This window comes from Pseudocercospora fijiensis (assembly GCF_000340215.1).
Source record: "Pseudocercospora fijiensis CIRAD86 unplaced genomic scaffold MYCFIscaffold_6, whole genome shotgun sequence".
Lineage (NCBI taxonomy): Eukaryota > Fungi > Ascomycota > Dothideomycetes > Mycosphaerellales > Mycosphaerellaceae > Pseudocercospora > Pseudocercospora fijiensis.
The window spans coordinates 217016-234965 of record NW_006921537.1 but is presented as its reverse complement, the minus strand read 5'-3'; the positions used below and the strand labels follow the sequence as shown (position 1 = coordinate 234965).

Sequence of the window (17950 nt, the reverse complement as noted above, 5' to 3'; positions counted from 1 at the left end):
CGGCGAGGGCGAAGGTGAGGATGGTGGTGGTGGTGGTTTCGGCGGTTTCGAAGGTGTCGTCTGCGTCCATGCTGGTGGATGATGAGTCGAAGGGGTGTTGGTTGGATTGCAGAGGTTTTCTTGACGCGAGACCTACCTCCTTCTCAGGCGCTTCGACCGTGGTGTCAGTTGGATTGCAGAAGTTTTCTTGACGTGTAACATACCTCTTTTTTAGGCGCTTCGATACCTCCTCGCAACGATTTGTGAGAGTCTAACTAGAGGAGGTATAGTGAGACGACGGAGCAAGATTGCGCGGCCGTTGTACTTGCTACGAAAGGAAAGTGGGAAGTCGCGGAAGAGTGAAGTGGACGGCTTTTGGTATGCAGATTTCGCTGTTGACTGAAGCCAATGTCCGAGCACAGTCGCGGCACTCTTCATAGACCGTCACCTTTGGGTCCTTGATACAGATACGACCTCATCTCTCACGCGTAGCATGTTCATCACGTCCTCTAGATTCTCCATCCCGATCGAATCATACCCCATCGTCTCCACCCAGCCATTGAAGAAACCTGCACTCGGCACACAAAGCCTTGTTCACGGCCCGAATGCTCGTTACGATGCTACAGCCCAGCCAGCTCTTGAGAGAAACATCCTCTCCAACCTGCCATGCCACGTCGCTCTCTCAGCGTGGCGGCCGGCGTGCCGCAATCCATCCATCCTCGAGCTCCGCGAAAGCATGAGAGAATTCATCGGTAAGGAACTGGGTTGGTAGGCAAAGAGGAAGTCACAAGCGGAATTCTATTCCTGCGAAAGAGGCAGCCATAGTCCCATCGCAAGGACAGCGAGGTGGCAATGTACCGGAGGAAATCAAGCACTGGTTCCCTCGTCATCTGCACGGCGGTAAGAAATAAATCACCGGTATGATGTTAGCCAGACACAGTCTGAATGGAGATAAGGTAGGGAGGGAGACGCAAAGCCGTTGACTGTATAGCGTCATGTCAGCACCTCACTAGTCTCCAGTCAGACCTCCGCATCTACACGAGCTTACAAGCGATACATCCTGAGAAGGAGGCAGGGCAGGTCCGGTCAGCCAAAGCCTCCATCAATTTTGTATGTATAATACCAGCAACAGAAGAAGCTTCGAGTAAGCTCCGGGAGAAAAAAAATGACTTAGCGTATTCATATGCATTGAGCGACTGCCGTCCTCGCCCTCGGACTGACTTGGAGAAAGTAAATTTCGTCGTCCTTCCCCGAAGTAACAACGCACCGCGTCCTCCGTACTACTGAGAATGAATGAATGCATACACCCGAACTCAACAGCATGCATGCATGCAATGCGGAACTTCAAGGGTGGGGTTTCCCAAATGTCCGGTTACAGAGATTCTAAACTGCGGGAACGGTAACCTTCACATGCGAAGCTCTCTAGACAATATCGGCACTTATAGCGACCGAGGGGGACCCCTCGAGGCCTAGAAGGGTGGTTGTATGTAGAAGAGGGACGACGACACGCCGGAGGGGGGTTATCGGATGTGGATCCGGATTCTTTCTTTTAAAGGACCTAGCGACCGTGACCCGAGGGACGAGGGGAGTAGAGGTCGCGCGGATTCCATCGTGAGACGGCCATCTGGAATTTTTCCTGGCCGGAATTTCTAAAGGCTTGCTCAACTTCAAACGCGATGCTCTCTCTGTGCACGTAAGTAAGTAATGGAATCATTATAACTTCGACGCTGAGGTAAGATCCAACCTTTACAAATCCTCGACTTTCTGAATTCTTCTTTCGCCTATCATTGGTATCATTCATTCACTGAAAGCATTCCCCCCCCGCTCCTTCCAACTCCAAAAGCCGTATCGATCGATTTATAACTCTCTGCTAGTTTCCCCTGTGGTCGTGCCTTCCTCAGGTACAAGCCTGGTGTTAGTAGTATCGTCTCCATGGTTGGAGACAGCATCACCGACTCTCTCATCCCCCTCTTCAGGAAAAATCTTAACCTTTTCAGCATACTCGCGAATATTCGAGAAAATGGTATCCCGAATGAGATGTCCCTTACCACCAGCGACACGCAAAATGAGATCGTTGAGCGAACTTCTGCCCAGAATATCGACATGGTCTGCGGTATTTGGGCCGCCGCGGGGATTGAATCGATCGGGCTCGTGAGGCATTTCGTATGCGACGACGGGGATGTTGGCGGGGTTGTAGCGCGGAATTTTCCAGCCTTTGTTGCACATGTAGCCTGTAGAGAGAAGGTTGACGGTGCCGTCGCCTTCGCCCATGACGACGCCGTGGTCGACGACGCCATCGGGGCTGTTGACGGTGGGGTCGATGTGGACTGAGGTCTCGTTCATGGCGTCGAGCTCCTCGCTGTAGAAGTAGGCGCGCTCGGTTGGCTTGCCGATTCCGTAGAAGCAGAAGATTTTCATGTTGGGTGCCAGAGGGAGTCTGCTTTCTAGTGGATTCATCCACTTGTGTGGTACGTGGAGGTTGGCTTCGACCTCTTCTTTGGTGTGAGCCACGCCCTGGCTGTAGCTCCGTTCGATCTGGTCGGTATACCAGTCTTCGGTATTCTTGTGCAGATATTGCAAGGCTTCCCTCACAGTCATGTTCTTGGGTGTCATGGTATTGTTGATCTCCTTGAAGTTGAGGAATTTGCCAAAAGTGACCGACTGGCCCGGTCGGTCATCGGGTGCGCCATTCTCGTCTCCCCAAACCGCCTCACCACCGATAGGCAACATGGATGAGATCCCTGGCATTCTTCGAAAGATCTCAGCGCGTTCGATGCGTGACAAGAACTTCTCCAAGCCGTACACTGCGAAAGCGTTGAGCTGCACAGTGTCTCGCATCTCGCCACTCAACACAGCAGGAAGATCTTTCAGCGCGCCAAGCATGCAGCCCGAGATGTTAATCCATGCTTCGATGTGATCATTGACCCAGGACGGTCCACCGTTGCCGTATCCCTCAGCTTCAACCCAGCGGAAGAAGTAGAACAGCACTTGTGATCCCATGGAGTGTGATAGCAGCACCACTTTCTCGCCGCTGACATGCTTTCCGACCTCGATGTGGTTCTTCAGTCGTGTGAAGTATTGATCTCGTTTCTCGTAGTTCTGATAGCTCAATCGCCAGTCGTAGGCTGCCGTGAAGGCATTTGTTGGATCGTACCCGATCGTTGCCAAGTTCTCGAGAATCTTATTCCTGAAGAAAGGTCAGCGGATAAGGGTGAAGTGTTTGCACTTCTCTCCTCCTTACCAGATCCAGTAGCCTGTGATGAAGAAGTCGGCTGCATCGAATCCCTGCGCAGCTCGTAATTTGATACCAGGCGGGTCCAGGCCGGTGTTCTTGTCCAACATGACGTGTCGTTTCCAGCTCGCCTTGTCGAGGATCAAGGCTCTCATCATGCTCCACGATCCCCACAACCTCTTTCGAAAGTATTGTCTCGACTGATCTTCTGTGCCCCAGCTCTCAAGACCAGTAGATATCACACCGGGAATCATGATCACAGGATACTTGGCTTGTATGCCCTCATTCCGTGCATGGAGACCAATGGCGAAGGAATCGTAATCGACGGCATTCTTTTCTCGAGACTATATACACACTCTACCGTCAACACATCAGCTCTGAAGGAAGCATTCACCGAAGAGGAGGTCTGGCCCACCTGTATATCCCGCACATCTCGGATCACTCCCGTCGGCAGCACATCCAACAGACTGTCCAAGTTCATATCCTCCAGTCCCGCGAGAGTCACCAGCTGGTCCAAAGCTCCATCTTTCGCGGCGAAAAAGCCTGCCGTCAGTAGACCGAAGATGCCGCCCAACGCAAATATCCAGAAGTTCCGCCGCTTCCGCCCCTTGACTCCTTTGACCTTCGTTCGCAGCTGATCGAGTTGCTCTTTTGGCACCACTCTGTACGCGTCGCCGCCCGCCTCTTTCGCAGCCGGCGCCGGGCTGGCATCGCGTGAACTGGCAGGCGTGCTGTCGCCGGTGCCAAAGATGCGCCGCCGTAGCTCCGACATGGCGGGATTTGTCGCAGGAAATGCGAGATCAGTGGGCGGGAAAGAGGATCAGAAAGTTGGCGGTCGCGATTTTGGAGGATCGCGTCTCCGGCAACGTCATCCCGCGCCTGCCGAGAGTTTCGCGTCGCTTGCAGGGGTGGGCAAGTGGGGTGCAACTGCAACTTCACAAGCTTCAATGTTGTCTTGTGAAAGCTTCTCTTCACATGAATCTTCGTTATCGCCTGACTCTCACCGACCGCGCCCCATCGCCCGATCAGGCACATCGTCCACCTGCATCACCGGAACAGGACACTCATGATCCATTCGATGGTGTCGCTGCACTCCCCCAAAGCTTCCCATCTCAATGAGCGACACTCCGCCCGGCGATGAGCAAAAGAAATTGAACACAAGCACGCCCGACAGCGAGCTTCGCTATGCCTGTTATGGGCCGGGCAAAGAGTCGCCATATCTGCCAGCCATCAAAGCCTTGATCTCGAAAGATCTTTCCGAGCCATACAGTATCTATGTGTACCGGTACTTTCTGTATCAATGGGGCGACTTATGCTTCATGGTACGTCGTCCTGCTCACCGATCAATGAAGCCTGTGTCAACTGACCTCTCCAGGCTCTCGATGAGCATGACACGCTTGTTGGAGTCATCGTCTGCAAGCTCGAGCCCCATCGCGGCGGCCCCATGAGAGGCTACATCGCCATGCTGGCCACTCAATCCGCATACCGCGGCAGGGGCATCGCCACCAAGCTTGTTCGCATGGCTGTCGACGCAATGATTGCCAGAGATGCAGACGAGGTACCGTGCAGCCTTGCTTGCCCTGCAGCGTATTACTAATAATACATCCAGATCGCGCTGGAAACAGAAGTCGACAATGTTCCCTCGCTCCGAATCTACGAAAATCTCGGTTTCGTCCGCACCAAGCGATTGCACAGATACTACCTCAACGGCAACACTGCTTTCCGCCTGATCCTGTATCTCAAGCCTGGCATCCCGTATAAGCCAACTTACCCGCCCGATTACCCTCCCATGCACCCAGCAGAAGCCGCCTACTACAACTCTCAATCGGGACAGGGTCTGATGGACGAAGATCTTATGCAAAGGCAAGCGGCACAGTTGCGCCTCGAAGAAAGCCATCACGAGCGCCACAACATCATGGACAGCCAAACGACACAATTTTGACCGGACTACGTTCATTGAAACAAATTGACTACCCTACACTGCACTTTCAATCCTCCTCAGTGCTCCGATGCATTTCTTCCCTGCTGTATGTGCATGCTACCCCGAGAAAGGTGGCGGGGACTCACTACGCAGATCTTCTCACTCGCGTGGAGCGAGGGCTGACGCTGTTGAATGATCTCTTTCGCTTCTGCCCTTGACCAGCAGCCCAACTCCCTCTCCTCGGGTTGATCCATGTGGTGTAGTACTCGCGGCAATCACCATGAACATGCATACGCTTGAAAACCTCGCACTGACAGACTCTGTGCTTGAGAAAGTAGACCAAACGACGCACGATACGTTCCGCGCATTGCATGAATCCAGGTCGCAGCACTGTCCTCTCAACAGTATCCCATATCCATTCGCGACTGAGGGGCACGCCATGCGGAACAGTGCAGAAGTCCTGAAGATACGTCAGCTGGAACCAATGGGTACATCCATGTATACCACTTTACATCCCTGCTGGGTACTGGTGCTACTTACTGGCGAGTTGCGATAGTGGTACGACAGCGCATCTTTGACGGCGTTAATGATGCCTCTGTAGAGGTAATTTGGCGTGACAAACTGCTTCGTCTTATCGGCGAAGCTGTCGAATTTATCAATTATTCGCATCACGCTCTCCTCGACGATACCGAACTCTGGAAAGCATGTTGGATTCTGACTTGTTGGTGTGGATAACTGTGGTTCGTCCATGTGGTGGCTTGTGATATATGCAAATGCATGGGTCATTATTTCTGGATCGGCATGAATCTTGGCGGCACCTGGTCCTTCAACGATAGGGTCGACTTCGTCAAGATCGGCAAAAGATCTTTCGTGGTTCTCCCAATCCTACACCAAATGATCAGCTTCACAGCGGCAATGCTCTGCAATGTACGTCCGACTTACATCAAATTGGTCATCTCGCTGATAATTGCCTTCCCTATCCAGCCCAAATGCCACCTGCTTCACAGCAGCCTGATCAAAGAAGGCTTGACGACACATCGGGCAACGAAATTTCAGGCCATGTTCCGTGCTGTCTCTGAGCAAACAATCCCTGCAGAACAGGTTCCGACAACAATCAACCCTCAAAATCGGACTTTGGACCTCGTGCCATTCCAACCAGCACATCGCACACTTGCCGTCATCTCCGTTCCTCAAGTTCTCGCGATACACCTGGCCACTCACCAAGCCAATCGCGCGACCCATATCCGGACGTCTTGTCGGCTCGCGAAATCTTCCCGGAAGCTCCAATCCAGCCATATGGCCGCCCGCCATAAGCTCCGCGTGTCTGATAGCGCGATCATGCCTTCCATACACCAGATCGAGGATCTGAGCATGCCATACTGCAATTCCTTCCATGGCCCAAAATTCCTCGCGCAGACGCATGCAGTATGTCGTTTCATCCGTACGCCCCTGGCCATTCATCCATCTCACATGCGATCTACGTAGGATCCTGATCTTCATGGTGCCGTCTCGACCTCCATCATCTCGGATTCTGAAAAGCACCACACCCAGAATCGTCAGCCCCGCACACTTCTCCAACGCCGCCATATCCACCGCAAACCGCATCTTGTCAACCCTTTCCTCGAAGAATTCTCCTGTTGGCGCTATGGGCACGGGTCCCAGAGGTCGAAAATTCTCCGCTGCGCCGTGCTCCGCCTGTCGCCCCCCAGTCAGAAACACACCATCTTACCTACTACTACTACCTTACTTACCCTCGTAAGACTCTGAAACCGATACCGATCCAAAGAATTGTAACACGTGTTCGCGATCACGTCTTCGTTTTCGACTAGTGGGTCGGGATGGTATCTTTTTCCCATGTCGTCCGGGTTGGCGATTAGCGTCCAGGATTCTCTCCTGGTGTTCCAGTCGAGGAGACTGACGGCTGGGTAATTTATTCGGAACCTTGTGAGCGAGTGAACGAAGCGAGTTAGTAGGAGATTTCTTTGGGCGATGAATGGGATGGGATGGGTTGCTTACTGGTGGTGGAGGTCGAAGGCGTGGATTTTGAAGTTTTCACGCGGGTCTGGGGGTGTCGGTAGGTCGGCCATCGAAGGACCGGCGGTGGTTGAGGCGTTCATGATGGGTGGTACGGTACGGTACGGTACGGTATACTGGATTCGATGGTAAGAGGTTAGTGGTTTCTCTCGCTAGGAAGTCTGAACACCTTGAAGGAAATGAATGCAACGCACGAAACAAAGAAAAACTTGACCTTTCAACTAATGAATATGGGCACTCTCCCAAATCCGGCCGGTATGTCTACTTGATACGAAACGAAGACAAAGAGAAATTCCGGAAATGGCTCACTTCGCTCTGGGCTCAGGAGCTCAATGCCTGTTGGCGCCTGCTAGTTTCTGAAGTATACGACGCCCATCTTCGAGAGATCGATCCTGTTGAAAAAGAACTGATGTCGCGTAGGGTTTGATTTACAGTCGACTAAGCACGGTATTGCCCCCATAGATGTGCAGGGCACTGCGGATGACATGGTGGTGTTAGTTACTGGACGAGAATTTGTGAGTTGGGTCTCTGGTTACTAACTAGTGTGCTGATCGTCTTCCTTGTGGGAAAATCGGCGGAAGTGATGACCCAACTTATTTCTCGGAGGCGTTCGAGCTGGTCGCAGAGCAGCAGTAGTCTATACATTCTCCAAGATGTGATCTGTGCCACGAAGGAACAGTAGGTCTGTCATTGATGATGAGGTATGATGCATTACGGATCAATCTGCTTCTGCTCTGGAGTGACGTGTGGTCGTCCTGTATGCCTGTCACCTCACCAATATGCAGAATCTGTAATCTGTTCCCATTACTTATACATTAACAGCCGTCTTGCTCACGTCGGCCATCACCCTGAACAGCGCCACCGGAACTAGCTCCGGCGGCTGCCTCACGAATCGCCGCCTCATCACCACGCAGCTTGGCAAAGTATGCTTTGATGTCCTCTGCGCCGACTGGTGTCCCGCTTTCCGCAAAGGGTTTCAGAAAGTCTTTGACCTTTTCTCGCACGTGGTTGTAAGCCATCACGCCCTCCACAGCTCGAACGCGATCCATCCCAGAGAGAGCGGCTTCACCTCGTTCCAGGATGGAGCCAGAGCCTACGCTTCGGCCGCCGACTGATGCGTTCTCGTTTTGATCTGACTCTGAAACGGGAGGCTCGTATGTATCCTCTTCTTCCAGCAATTGAGGGAGTCTAGGCAGTCGTGGAAAGCATTCGGGACAGCGGCAGAGGTGATCCCGGAAATCCTCTTTGAGGAATAGAGAGACCCTGCCGGACGGTGCAGGAGGGAGTGTCTCGTGCTTCGGCTTTGTCGTGCCGTTCGCGTTTGCAGGTTGATCAGCAGCGAGAGCCTCGTCATCGCCCTTTGCTTTCTTATTGCTCTCCTGCGAGGGTTCGGGTTCGTCTTCGGCCTTTCGCTTTCTATCTGCTGTTGCTTCTCCAGACTCAGTCTTGCTATGATCACCTCCAGATATGCTAGGAACGCCTTGATCCCCGCGCTGAGTGGTCTGCACTTCACCAGTATCCTGGCGAATACTGCCGTCAGCGGGCACAGCTGGTAAGAAGCCAGGCGTACCGGCATACTGCTTGATCCATGGGAAAGCATCCGCGCATTTATAGCAAATCAGATGATCAAAGTCATCTTCAGAGGGAAAGCCTTTCGGCACCGGCGGCTCTTCTGTGCCTGCCGCATGGTCCTCGGTGCCATTCTGTAGTGGCTGCTCAGCCCCATCTTCGCCTTCTTCCTTGACAGTCTCCAGAGTGCCTCTACCTTCAGGCTCCGGCTTTGCAACATGCTCTTGCTTGGTCCGCGGCAAGCCCATCAAGCATTCCGGGTGCCACCAGTCCTCGCCACATCCACCGTCTTCCACGTGACCCAGACCAAGACATTGAAACATGGTGCCCTTCTCCTTCTCGGGATCATATTCCTCGCCACAGCCGCAGAACTTGCCCTCGAAGTTCTGATTGTACTTGTTGCCCGGTCTCGCCTCCTGACCTTTCACATCGCCTTTCCTGCCCGTCGCAGGATTCGGCCGTAGGCTGCATGGCGTATCCGATGTCCCAAATCGCGTGGTCCCGCAGTCACATACAAAGTCGCGCTTGGCGAACAGCTCGACCAAGTTGTGCTCGCCGTGGCAGGAGATGCTGCAGCTATAGCATACTCCCGCGGGTGTGAACTGCTGATGTTTCGATGCTGGCGGCGGCGTACATGTCAGGCAGGCGTATACCGATTGTCGCAGTGGACCGAGAGGTTTGGTGCATGTGTCGAATTGGTATGGGAGAGCTTCGCGGGCATCGGCCTCGAGGGAGAGTTGAGATTGGATGTATTCTTGTGCGGTCTGGGATGATTCGGATGCGTGGGAGAAGCTTGAGGATCGCGCGAGAGTCGCATTCGTATTCACTTGTTCCGAAGCCATATTCCGTATTATCTGCTGCTGGTGGAGGTGGAGGTGGAGGTCGAGGTGGAGATGATAGAGAGTGGAAAGCCGTCGCGAAACGCGTGCAAAGTCGCGTCGGCACTCAATTAAGCTTCTCCGTCAAGTTTTGACGGGTCCCAATGAAATGTGCGAACTTTATTTCGACTTTCCATCGTTCGCCTCCCTCTCATCGGTTTTGCATATAAGGAGGACAGAACTTATCCGGTCATGCCTGCGTATATTTGATCCCTAACAAACTCTGGTGGGGACATCTTGAATTCTGAGGCCATTTCTTTATCTACCTACGCCCTTTATTATAGAGTGGATATTCTAGTCCGAAAGAAGGCATTCTATTGCCTCTATTTCTTTACTAAAATCGCTATGTCTATGTGTCGCGTTGTCTCAAAAATCCAGCTCGAAGGACTTAGAGAAATTCAGCTTTACTTAGGATGACTAACACACTGGTAGGGGGAGAGTGGATCCGATCTGTCCTCCTTATATGCATAACCCTCTCATCTCTCCTTCAAGTTTGTATCACACCATTATTACTACTACAAAGGTGCCGCTATTCACATGTTGATGGCCATCCAAGCCTGTGACTCTTGGCGCTCCCAATGAGGCTTTCCACTGAGACAGCCGCCCTTCAAGCAGTCGACACAGCCAAGCCTCCAGCAACAATTTGGTCTCGCGTCTGCCAGGATGACTTTCGAAACAATCTTGTCGCCCTGGAGAAGAAAACGAATGCGGTGCCTGTCGATGTCCTGAGTGTCAGCGTCGGCGATACGGAAGATCATTCTTCCCACGGCGCTGCCCTTCCTCTTGCTGTGGAGAAGCAAGTTGCTGATGATCTTGCCTATCTGGCCGCAGTCACAGAAGGCGCCCAGAGCGTCGCTGCCGTCTGCCTTGAGCAGCACATTTCCAATGGCCCTGCGTCCAGTCTAGTCTGCAGGGTCGCGGGCATGGACGTGGTGGATATGAGTGTCCGGCTAATGTTGGACAAAATCTGCGAAATACTGCAGCATGTGAGTTCAAGTCCGAGCGAGCTTCACATGCAAGACCTCCACGGTCCCGCGATGGCTATTTTCGGATTGATCATTGAGCAGCACCAGCAGAAGCTTCTGGGCCGTCTGAGGTCTCAGAAATGGTCCAAGCCTGCTTACTTGGCGCGAACTCACAAGAAGTCGCTATGGAAAGATTTCGAAAATGTCATACACAGAGCTCAACACGTCTACCCGAAGCGATCAGAGAAGATGATCCGGACCGATGTTCAAGACCGTTGGAAAGCTCTTGCTGAAACTTACCAAAACTTCGAGGATGTGGCAGATGACAGCCAGAAAATGCTTCAGCTCTTGGTGGGAAGCACCTACGACTTCTGCCAGTCTGCAGCTATCGCTTCATTCGCGCGGAAGCTAGAGGATGTTCATGCAACACCCCAGATTGCAGCAGCCTTGAAGACACTGCGCCAGCTCGAGAAGATAGGGGCGTACTGGAGGATAGCGAAAGTCTTGGTCAAGACTGCTCGCAGCTACCCATCATTGTTCCGGGAAATCTCAATCGAGTACATCACCCCTTACGTGTCAGTGCCCACAGAAATAGCACATGAGTCATGGGCCAAGACTTGCCATGTGCACGCCGAGGTACAGTTGGCTGTCCATTACGCCTTGTCGACTACAAGCGATTGTACCATCTGGCCAAGAGTAATCGGCACGAGTAAGTATTATTGCTACCTGTGCTATCTTTTCCTGAGATATCAAGGAAAGTATCAAGCGCTCAACACACATGGTCGACTATACGATCAATGGACAGTTCCAGACCTTGAAGGCTATAGCGTGGAGGCAAGAGAGCGATTTGCCATGGTGCTGGAGGCTATGAACAGCCATATTGCAGGAAGACTCGGGGAGACAACAGCTCTGATATGGCGGCCTGAACCCATGACTAGTCGACAAAATTTGCTTTGCTATCAACAGACTGCCTCTCCGACCGAGGAGCTGGAAGATGCAATGCAGAGGGCAACTATTTCAGTACCATTGACATGAGCACCTCGAACCGTTCAGCTCGCAGTCTTTCTAGACGACGTGCCCACGTTCCAGGCAGCGGGTTCCAGCTTACTTGTGTGGCATTAAGCGCATGATGTCTTTGAGGATATAGCGGGTTGTTGAGTCTCCCGGTACTTCGGTCTTCAGATGGAAAACTTCCGAGAAGTATAGAGGGTCCTTGCTATTGTCGAGCTACTCTGAATCAGCATCGTCTGTGGGATGGACCATTTAGAAATGAGACCTACGAAGACTCTGCCCATGGCTAGAACGATCATGTCATCCCTCGTTCCTTGAGAATCCACAAAATCAACCTCGTGCCTGGTTCGAGGAACGATACTCTGCAAAGCAACTTTGATCAACTACAAGCCAGACCACTTTGCAATATGAGACAGGACTTACAAAGACACTGTCTAAAACGTCCAGACCCGCACCTGTAAAGACCATAAAGGTCGATCCGAAGGACACCGTCGTGTCGACCTTGAATAGAGGCCTCAACTCTGAACGCCGAGCCTCGTCATCCCAGAGCTGGTAATTTCGAACAGCGAATGCACCTGAGAAACTCTTAGCGACAAGTAGCCCAAAAGCTCCCGCAGGAAGCCAGTCTCACGACCAATCTCATGTACATCTTCTGCTCTCGATCAGCAAAGTCCAGGTCGCCCAATCATCATCTTGCCATACCCATTGCGCGTTCCAGCTCACTCGGCCACGACAATTTTTGTATGTGAGCGGAGAATCGCTCTGCAGATCATTATCGAAGCATGCCATCTCGAGAAACGGAGTAACTACTCTCTCAGAACGGGGCTCTGCCAACAGCCGGCTACCGGACATGCAACGGCATATGAATAAAGTTGGCGCAAATTCACCAGGATTCTCGAAGCTTGTCTCCTTGACATTGTCTCGTCATTACTCTCGTTGGGGAACGAGGTTCCAGGTCGCTGTCAATCTCCCAATACAGCTATAATAAGTGGGAATTGCACGAGAGGCTACATGACCTACTACTACTTCACTCGTGAATTGAACAGCCTGCAAACTCGCCCGTTACACAATAGTATATATATACCTCTCTTTTCTACCTTTCTATACCTACTCCCTACAAAGCTAGATACACCTTCTCACTCGCCTTATCATTCAAAAGTCTCCCGTATCGTACGGAGCACGCTATAACTTCTTTGCCCTGTTCTTCCAATCACGTGAAAAATTTGCATTCTTCCAAATCAATACACTCTGGACCAAAAAATTCTCCACTTCCTTTCGCAATCGCTCGAGATAGCCATGTCCGGAAGTTTGCTTCATTATTTGCACGAATACGAAGGGAGTTTTCCTTGCTTCCTGAAATCATGCGGTCGAGCAGAAATGGAAATGGCTCTCCGGTGTGAGAATCACAGTCTACAAAGTTGCAGGGCGTTGGGCGTTGGGTTTATTCTGTTATTCACAGCCACTTTCGTATCTTCTGCGTTGAGTTCGTCGAGAATGGAATGCTCATGCTAATGCTTTTCTGCATTGGTGGAATGGTGTTGGGGAGAAGTCGATATGGGTTGGCTTTCTACTTGGAGCGTATAGAATAGGCTATCCCTAAGATCGGTCTGCGTCTCGCTCGAAGATGTCGTTCTTTCTGAGACCCTGGGCGGACCTTTTGCTTTCCATGTTGACTAATTATTGCGTCGTTACGTGTTCTCGGGAGCAATACGAAAGTCTTGCGAACACAACGAGATGTACTTATCCTCAGCCGTCTGCGCTGTATAGACGGAGTAGCCAATTCAGGGTCCGCAATGCTATCGACATTCTCTGGTTGTGTTGTAACAAGCGTCCAATAATAGCCACGTCTTGAAATGTACCGTTCTGCTTAGCCGCCTCTCCATCGAGAACCCTTTTACGAAACATGTAGATGGTCGTGCGAGATGTCTTTAATCCGCCATCGTTCTCTTCTCTTCCCAAGAACGTATCTGCGGATTTCTTCCGCACGAGGGTAGGTAGCATCGATATAGGCAGGCGCTTGCGTGTTCCATTGCAGCAATTGTCGTGGTCAAGGCAGTAGGTAAAGATCTGATCTGGCGGCGGCGCGGTTTGCTCGTGGATGTTCGATAGGGTCGCGGCGAAAGGGCTATCATATGCAAAAGTGTGCATCTCCATTCACTCATGCTTGTGCTTTCGGGGTTTCGGACCCCTGCCTCTTGGCGAGATCCCGAGCGCCTCCTCCTTTCTTCACAACACCCCCCATCCAGGCACCACAACATCGTCGCCACGCTAACCCATACGACCGTCTACGATTCCCTGGCAGATTCTGGACTTCCGTGTCGTTACCGCCGATAGAGAAAGATCGGTTGAGCGAGATGGGGGGTCCCGGTCCACTGTCTCCAGTCAGACCCTGCTTCTATTATTAGCGGCTTGCCGCCCCGAGCGAAGCGAGGGTCTGAAGCCAAAAGTACTAAAAGTGCAGATTTCCACTTATTAATACACCAACCTATCTATATTCTACGAAATACATTAATCTAAATAGTGCATTCGATAGCGCGTGCAAAGGGAAGAATTTCTATATTAATATTATCTGTATATAGTATTACGTTGTTAGGTTATAACTCGTCGTATAAAGCTAGTCCGATACAGCTACCCGCTAGAGGTTAGGTCTGCCAAATACTATATATCGCACTTCGTCGTATAACATTAAAACCTATATCGCTATATAGAGCGTACAATTCTAAGTATCTTTACTATAGTAGTTATTATTAGAAAGTATAGTTGTACTAAAGTATTGCACCGACAATAAAGCTAGTCTAAGCAGGCTAAAATAGGCGGTTGTCGCTTTATAGTATTTATCTATAAAACATATATTATTTAAAAGAGCGGCTAATTCTAAGTATAATTAATACTAGTACCGGAAGCGTCTAGTATAGTAGTATTAAGGTATTGCGAATGCGCTAAAGCTACTTAAATAGCCGAAAGTCGGCTTTTTAGTATATATACCTATACTACTTAAATAGTTGTCTTATAACGCTACCGCTATTAAATATATCTATATGTAATTAGAGTATACTTCTAAGTCGGCGCTATCTATCGGTGTCGGTTTAGTATACGTATCCCGCCGCGTTCTTATAGTGCTTGTTCGATTAAGATTATATAGACTAACTGCTATCGCGTTACGCTCTACGCGTATATGTATCTATATATATATTGTTCGTTCGTTTATTTGTTTATTTAGTAAAGTTTCTAGCGATTAAAGAAGCGGTGCGGGTATTAATATATAATTAATACAGACTTCCGCGTATAAAGTCCGTACCCTTTTATATGCAATCTTAAACGCGACGCGTTCAAACCTACTCTTCTACTTTCGGATCTCCTATTCCCCGTTTCTATAACACTTCCGACTCGATATCTATAACTACTTATTATAGATACGATAATAGGTAGCACTCGCGATAGCGATAGCGATAGCGGCCTACTTAACATTATAAGCGATATAGGCGACGCCCTTCCGACTTAGTACGAGTAGGAGATCGCTAATCGTAGAGCCGCCCTTCGCCGCGACTAACGCGCCTATTAGAAGATACGAGAAGAGGAAAATGCCTAGGCAGTACGCACTCGTAATCGCCTTCGCCTACGTAATACACTATATATCTAGCGTCTAGATCCTATTTAGAGTAGCGACGACGACGAGAGTAAGACTAATAAAGACGAGTACGATCTCGAGGCCTAAGAGCAGGATAATAATCTTAGTAATAATAAGCTTAAGGCCGAACAGAACGCTAGCTTCTCGGTCGATTACGACGCTAAGAATAACTCTAATGCCTTCGAAGATGTCGAATCCGATAAAGAGGTATAGCGACTAGGTTATAGCAGGTATAGCAAGACTCCTAGTGCTACGAAAGGTCCGAGATCTTATAAAAAGCAGCGCAAGGTCCGCCGCTCTAATAAAGAGAAGTTTAGGCTAGTTATACAGCTAATGTCCGACGAATATATATCGATATCTAAGCTTGTCTCGATATATATTAGTATCGCGGGTATACGAGACTACCGGCTTAGAGTAACTAAGCTAATTAAGAAGGGCCTACTACGAGAGGGTCTTGTAAGCACTAAGGTCCTACGTACCGAATTAAAACGACTTATTAGCAAGAAGTTCTTTAATAAGTATAACCTAGAGAATATGTCCGAGGAATTAGAAGCGTAGGAGGATATTACTCTCCTCGAAGAGATAGACAAGCTAATCTAGGGTACCGCACTAATATAGTATCGGCTTTTGCGATCGCTTCTGCTAAACTAGGTATATAGTATAAAGAAGATTAAGGCCGGTCTCGATGCCGAGGCAGGTAGTAGCGCCGAACGTTCTAGCAATAGAGACAATAAGGATGCTAAGCCCTAGGAGGATATTATTAGTAACAAGCATAACCGGATCTAGAAGCGCATTATAACTATAACTTATATTGCTACCCGGTCTATTACCCTTAAGAAGTTAGCCTAGTTTAGAAAGAAGTTCGGTCTATACCTCTATACTAGCGGTATTAAGGCTCGTATCGTTAATATACTAAGCGCGATAGGTATCTGTCCTTCCTTCCGTACGCTATAGAGACTATCGCGGAAGACGGCTCGGGCCTATCGTGTCTATATCGTTAAGAAAATTAAGACGGATCGCCGCTAGGTGCTTATATACGACAATTACTATAACCGATCGAATGTCCGTAGTACTTAGACCTATAGAAGCAATACTAAATAGGAGAACTAGACTACCTCCTATCTCGCATTCTATCTAGAGATACCTAAAGGTAGTCTAACTCGGGACATGCTAGACTATTCTAAGAAGCTTAATGCGCGATAGATCGTTCGTAATGTTTCTAATAACTAGTATAAGAAGCCTACATCCTACTACCTTATCGATTAGGCGCTTAGTAAGGTCTTTCCGAGCATCTAGGAGCGCTTTAAGGAGTTTAACTTTCCCGATATAGCACCCGAGCAGTCGTAGTTACAGGCTAAGAAGAAGAAGAAGAAGAAGGCAAAGACACCCTAGCGTACCGGTTCGAGGCGTAGTAGCCGGCAGACGCCTCGACAATCGGAACTAGAGCTAGAGCTAGAGCTAGAGCTAGCGTTAGAGGCGACTCCTAAAGAGAAAGAACTTAATCGATTGCTCGAGTTCGTTTATAGCGGCAGTCTATAATAGCGGTTTCTATAGCGGGTAATTAAGATTAAGGCTAAGGGCAAGATAGCAATCGTTCTACTACTAGTATCTCGGCACGATAAGGCTTCTATCTAGGAGATATATAAAGTCTATAACGATATCTTCGAAGAGTTCCTAAAGCTAGATACGGAAAACGAGGACTACTAGAACTAGGTACTTATCCTTATAATTAGCGACTAGATAATAGTAGTACGCAACCGGAGTATTAAGTAAGAAAGCATCGAGAGCACTCGTACGTACGACCGGAAGGAGTTTATCGTCGTTATACCGGCTATATTCTATACCGAGATAAACATTAGATATATACTACTTCGTACCTATTTCGATAGGAATAGTAGCGGTAAGCTCCTTACCTATAATATCTAAAAAGACGGCTATAATCTAGGCATTCTACGAGTTAGTAAGGACAAGCTATAGCACTATATCAACCGATAGGTTATAACTAGTACCTTCGATACCCGTATTATTATAGTATTTATTGCTTAGCTCCGCGCTCGTAGATCGATCGACCGTACTAGTAAGCTAACTAACCTAGCTATGTTAGTATACATAGCCGACAAGTCTGCTCTAGCGGCATCGAGCGCATCTGCTCTAGCGGCATCGAGCGCATCTAGAAATGCTAGAGGTATTAGCTCTAAAGGTACTACGGCTAGAAACTAAGATCGTATACCCGTCGACCTATTCGCTAGTAGTCGTAAGGATACTATAAATGCTATTATTATGCATATAGAGCTAATCGAATACGTAAAGATTATTAAGTCTATCTATAAGTCTCTGTTTACTAAGGCAGCCTAGGATAGGAGCAAGGACGAAGAGGGCAATATTAAAGACCTATCCTTTACTACTATAGCTCGTTTTGTCTAGGAGATCGAATTAACGCTAATTGTCTATAAGGCTATTCGAAAGATAGCTAAGACGTCGGACAACTAAAGCGCATAATTCCTTATCTTGTCGTATTCTTCCTAGGTACTAAATAGTAGAATTATAGCCGGGAGATAGTCTACCTCTACTAGCTCTTATATAGTAAGGCAGCAAAGGATCTACTTATTAAGGCAGTACTAGCTTCGATAGTTGTCGATCTAGGCAATAGCCGCGGTATTAGTATAGATGAAATATAGGAGCTGCTTAATAAGGAGCTTGCCTTAGATATTAAGGCCTATAGCAACTTAACGT

General features: G+C 49.4%; 4 protein-coding genes across 4 annotated transcripts; 2 read left to right on the top strand and 2 right to left on the bottom strand.

Moving 5' to 3' along the window:
• Nucleotides 1–1318: 1318 nt before the first annotated feature.
• MYCFIDRAFT_155012 (uncharacterized protein) lies at nucleotides 1319–3983 on the bottom strand (the record flags this gene model as incomplete). The annotated part of the gene is made up of 4 exons (XM_007929930.1): nucleotides 1319–1664; nucleotides 1724–3166; nucleotides 3221–3555; nucleotides 3627–3983. 3 exons carry the CDS (start codon nucleotides 3981–3983, stop codon nucleotides 1837–1839), a joined length of 2022 nt encoding a protein of 673 aa, XP_007928121.1. The 3' UTR covers nucleotides 1319–1664; nucleotides 1724–1836.
• Nucleotides 3984–4383: 400 nt separating this feature from the next.
• MYCFIDRAFT_121159 (uncharacterized protein) lies at nucleotides 4384–4964 on the top strand (the record flags this gene model as incomplete). The annotated part of the gene is made up of 3 exons (XM_007929929.1): nucleotides 4384–4533; nucleotides 4587–4769; nucleotides 4821–4964. Coding segments are annotated over 3 exons (477 nt in total), but the record flags the coding sequence as incomplete, so codon positions are not given.
• Nucleotides 4965–7987: 3023 nt separating this feature from the next.
• Nucleotides 7988–9517, bottom strand: MYCFIDRAFT_21308 (uncharacterized protein; the record flags this gene model as incomplete). The annotated part of the gene is made up of 2 exons (XM_007929700.1): nucleotides 7988–8914; nucleotides 8954–9517. Coding segments are annotated over 2 exons (1491 nt in total), but the record flags the coding sequence as incomplete, so codon positions are not given.
• Nucleotides 9518–10147: 630 nt separating this feature from the next.
• MYCFIDRAFT_204045 (uncharacterized protein) lies at nucleotides 10148–11899 on the top strand. The gene has a single exon (XM_007929928.1). It carries the CDS (start codon nucleotides 10192–10194, stop codon nucleotides 11611–11613), a length of 1422 nt encoding a protein of 473 aa, XP_007928119.1. The 5' UTR covers nucleotides 10148–10191; the 3' UTR covers nucleotides 11614–11899.
• The last annotated feature ends 6051 nt before the right edge of the window (nucleotides 11900–17950 follow it).